Genomic DNA, 5,042 nt, shown 5'->3' with positions numbered 1-5,042 from the left:
ATACATGGCTACCTATTATTTTTGTCACCAGACTACTTTGTTGTAGGGCTGGAATTATGGCAGTGTGATGTCGGACACCTCTAACATCTTATATACGTGATTGGAACGAGTGTGGCAGTTGCATTCATGCATATGCTTGCATTATGTGCATTATATAGGTAATGGACCGTATATAGATGCTGCATTTGATTGTATACTTGGTTGATCCTCGGTTGATGCATTTGTGTGCCATTATCACTCATGTCATGCATATAGATTATGATAATTTATTCACTATTAGTGTTATCACTAACTGATTTCTGTTATTCACTTGTTTATCTTGTATCTTCTTGACCATGCGTTGTCTATCTTGATTATCCACTGAGTATTTTGTACTCACCACCCAGATCCTGGGATTTTCTGTCTCCCCAGGTAGTAGATAGAAGATTACTGCTGATGCTAGAGGAGATCTGCCGACCATGCCATCTCACAGCTAGAGAAGTGTTTAGATGACGTGATTGGTACCCGTGTATATGGATTTGTTGTACTTCCGCTTGCGTGGTTTCTGATTTTGTAGACTTGTAAAGTTTAGTATGTTTTGAGGTATTTCGTATAATTGTTGTCGCTTTTCGTGGTGATACATCTTTGGTATGTTATCGTGGTAAGCTATTTTACTTGCATGTGTTAGATTGGTTTGTGGTCGTGTGGCCTTTAGTTAGATAATTTAGTATTTTCTCCATGTACTGTATGGTTGAGTGGTCGAGTAGGCCCTATATCATTATGTATTCAGGAAAAGTTGAATTGTTACAGGGGAGATGTTACCAAAATTTTCGGGGTCGTCTCTCGGGGCGTGACATCGAGCTCCGACCTCGGCACTTGCTCGGCATCACGTGTCAACCTCATCTCAGCCTCAAGTCCTGACCTCGAGCTTCGGGTCAAGCTCCGACCTCAGCATTCGCTCAGCATCACATGTCGACCTCATCTCGACCTCGACTCCTGACCTCGAGCTCCAGCCTCGACACTCACTCGACATCACGTGTCGACCTTATCCTAGCCTCAGTTCCCCACCCTATAGCCTAAGGAGTCGATTGGCCTACGCAATCAAGGCAGCTTAAGACTGTTTCTTCCGAAAAAATAAAAAAATATCCTTAAAAAACATGGACAATCAAAATCTTTCTAAAACTGAAACAGATATTTTGAAATAATATCTTAAATGGATATTAACAACTCGATAAAAGAGGATCCATACCCATGGGCACAACATACACATCAATTCTAATTTTTCTAAATCATTAAACTCCTTTCTCACGCAAAATCCTAACTTGAGATTCGGAGTGACTTGTCAAGACCACCTCCAGCGTCATTCTAATTCTCTTTTTGAGTACTTTTCAAGTTTTTTCATCTCTCCGGGCGACTATCTTTGAGGAACGTACATGTCAACCGTTCGTTGACCGATAACTTGATCATCCATAATATTTTGGCCGGAACATATATATTTTTTTAAAATTATAAGGGAGAAAGTAAACTCTTTTTAAATTAATTTAATATACTATCAAAGCTATTGATAGTATTAACTCATTTATATTATATATTTAGATTATGTCATATCCTTTGTTTTCTAGATTTTATCTTTTTAAAATTGATGTGTGAAATAAATGATATAGTAGGAAGTTAGAAAATTATAAAGGAAGGTTTTAACAAATTAGCTATTGTTTTAAATATAAAAGATTTTATTACCTAATATATTATTAGGTAACATTAAGACTGTGTAAAAAAATAACTTTATTCAAACATTACATGAGGTTATTAATATAATGATATTTTTAATTTAATCTTCATTATGTTACATTGTTAATGACATTATGTATATATTTTTCAATAAAATGATTAACTATATAAATATTAGTAATTTTTAAAGAATTTGAACGTATGAACTTGCTGGATGAGACCATCCAGGGGAAGGAGTAACATACTTGTTAGTAATTTATGGAGTAATCAGCTCCGACCGGCACATAGTCGATATCGGTTGCGGCCGGTCAACCATAAGCATGGGCACAGCGACCACCTCGATAGCCATTTGAAGCATGAACCTGGAAGCAATCCAACAAGAGACTACTGCTGATAGACAATGAGTCTTTATCATGGACAAAGGAATGAACCAATAAGATGGCAAGCTTGAAGATTTTCCATGGATCTTTGTCCCTCTAATGGCTTGAGCAAATCCTAAAGTTACAAAGCACTAGCAGCATCCACTAGATAGAAAAGTGGGTGATTGATCAGCCACCATTTGACTCGCATCGCTGGGTTGCACTCGACCGAAGATCGTCATCACCTTCATCAATAATAAACATTTTAACCTCAAACTTTCCATGAAACATCATGTTCAACCAAACACATCCACTACACAAAAGCAGTCCACCACAAAAGGGCACAGTCAGTGCGCTATATCACCAAGAAAGTAAGATCAGGGAAGACCTTTTCTGAGTGACCTAGTGCATTGGAAGATTTGTGGATTTGCGTTGACTATTTCATCACCATATGCTTGCAATCATATAGATCTTGAGAAGGAAAAAAAGGAATAGAATTACATTATTTGACGTCTACTGAGGAATCTTCGGCGTCATGATTGTTAGGATGATGCAAGAATGAAGTCCTACAGATGTGCAGTCGCAGTTGATTGCTTTCGTTATGAAGGTGTGTTGGGTTCATGTTTGACTGATTGGGCTTCAGGCTGGTGCGTGTCATAGATCGCCATTGCAAGCGAAATCGGCATCATGCACAGAGCTTTGGACTGCAGGAACTGCATCGCAGCTCCTATATCCTCTTCCATCAGCTTTGCGACTTGCCGTTCTGTGCCATCTGTGGACCACTTCTCCCATACATTTTGATGGCTGCCACTCTTGCTGGCCTCTCCCTAAAATGATAAGTATGATAGATCATCAAATCGGATAACATTACTTTCTGCATTGTGGGCATATTTAAGATACAAAAAGAACCTTATCGGATAGATAGTTCATGGCTAGCAAACAACATACTGGCTGTGTATTTCAAGTACTAGAAGAATGCACATATCATGCTACGAAAAACATTCCACCCGACCAAGTATTTCTTGGTTCTTGCACAGTAAATAAACCAAATAACCAATATGTATATATTTTGTTAGAAAACAGCCACATAAAGCTCATAGGAAGCAATACGAAGGAAATGAAGATCGACAACACAACTATGAAAATGAGATACTCTTGCGAGATGCAGGTATTGGTTTTTACCTCAACTGATACAGGAACATCAGCTATCAGCTGTGCCACAGCACCAGCAGCACCCAGCCTACTCATACTCAGGACCTATTTTTAGAATCGAGTTGAAATTCAGTTTTAGTAGAATGGGTAAATGTATATATTAGTATGAGTAGTGTGTTGTATCAAGAAAAATCATGTTGTAATTGTTTGCTCAAATGGCACAATGACAAACCACTGAATACTATCATGATGAAACAATATGCAACCAACAAATAGTACATAGTATTTTATTAGATTTTCAACACAAGAAAAATAAATTAAAAAAAGCAAGTATTGTAGTTTAGATATCGATTACTACGGCATTAACTGCGTTTCTTGTAAGGCAAAGTTGTCACCTGCTAGTGATGCACCAGTACCTTACTAGTGAAAAACACATGCATAGAGCTCAATGAAAGGAGAACTAAAATCCAGAGAAACATGGCAATATGGCATCATAATGCAATTCAGCTTAATTTCGAGTCGTTCAACAGCGATGTAGAGACTATGTAATAAATTTAGCTTAATTTACGCTATTCAACAGAGAGATACAATGAAATATCAGGCGGGTTCAGAGAAGCAATATATGAGTATTTATAATTATCATCTACCAATGGAGCATGATTAATTAACATCTACTATAGCTGCTAAGTCTTTCAAATTGCACATATTCTCATAAAAGAGGTCCAATTCTCAGGGATACAATGAGTGAGGTAAATGGACAAATGTTGAAAGTTGAACCATTTATGAAATCAGATTCTTTGATTCAAAATTTGAATTGTTGGCACAAATTAATTTATTCAAATTATAAAAAAATGGCCAAGTTATTGATGTGTAACATAATAATGTAATATATATATATATATGGCAATTTCATGATCAGTATATCACAAGTAAATGCATAACTTTCTTGACAGAAAATAAACAGAAATAGAAATTACAAAAGTGCAAATTAGTTTAGAGTTTAAGTTGTAAAAAACACATGGAAAATTAAGTAAATCTCAAAGAGTGTCCTAACCTTTGTTTCCAAGCAATAGTTACTAGAAAAACTCTTCAACTTCAATTCAAATATCCACACCATATTGGATTCCAGAAATTTAATTTATCATTAGAGCATACTTACCTTCACTTGCAACCTCAGAAACTTCACATAATCCAAAATCTCATCAAGCATGACTGCTCTATCTGTCTGCACAGGTAAAGTTCACATTAACATCACTGTAATTCACCAATCAATATCCATCTTTGCCAAACAAATAGATTTTTATTTGTTAAAAGATTGACATTGTGTTTAGGAGAAAAAAAGACTAGACTTCAGTTTTATGAGATGACTATTACATTTTTGGACCAAAAATCCACAATGTATTCGTAAAAAGGCACCAACTTGTCAAAATTGGTTACCCAACAAATCAATCTATTATATCTTTGAGTAACCTTTAAGACAGCTGATCTTTTTTTGGAAAAGAGAAAGAAAATTAATCTCACATAGTCACCTTATTAGTGTTCGGTACCAATTCCTGCAGTGCCCTTATTCTTTCTGCTATCCTTTCTCTGCGTAACTGCACATTCAAAAGGTTACAACACACAAATTAACAGGTTGGCACACTTGATAAACTGAAAAGATCTTCATTGTGCCTAAGAAGAGTATGGAAAAGCAATCAAAGATACTTTGCTTAGAATCTGATTGGGTAAAAGAACTGAAAGGTTATACCTAAGAAATACCTAAACAATATACTTGGACTAGATGAACACAAACAGAATTAGCAATGACTTGCAAAATAATCCTTT

The 5,042-nt window shown here is 36.1% G+C and overlaps 1 protein-coding gene across 1 annotated transcript; it reads right to left on the bottom strand.

The window, feature by feature from the left end:
* Positions 1-2,312: 2,312 nt before the first annotated feature.
* Positions 2,313-4,813, bottom strand: LOC141813621 (transcription factor UNE12-like; the record flags this gene model as incomplete). The annotated part of the gene is given in 4 exon segments (XM_074701575.1): positions 2,313-2,893; positions 3,249-3,323; positions 4,378-4,443; positions 4,748-4,813. Coding segments are annotated over 4 exon segments (435 nt in total), but the record flags the coding sequence as incomplete, so codon positions are not given.
* Positions 4,814-5,042: the final 229 nt, after the last annotated feature.

The sequence above is a fragment of the Curcuma longa genome, chromosome 20 (genome assembly GCF_044706935.1).
Source record: "Curcuma longa cultivar G26 ecotype Majalengka, Jawa Barat chromosome 20, ITB_CL_G26_1.1, whole genome shotgun sequence".
NCBI lineage: Eukaryota > Viridiplantae > Streptophyta > Magnoliopsida > Zingiberales > Zingiberaceae > Curcuma > Curcuma longa.
Note: the sequence above shows the minus strand (reverse complement) of the source record. Positions and strands in the feature narration are given on the sequence as shown.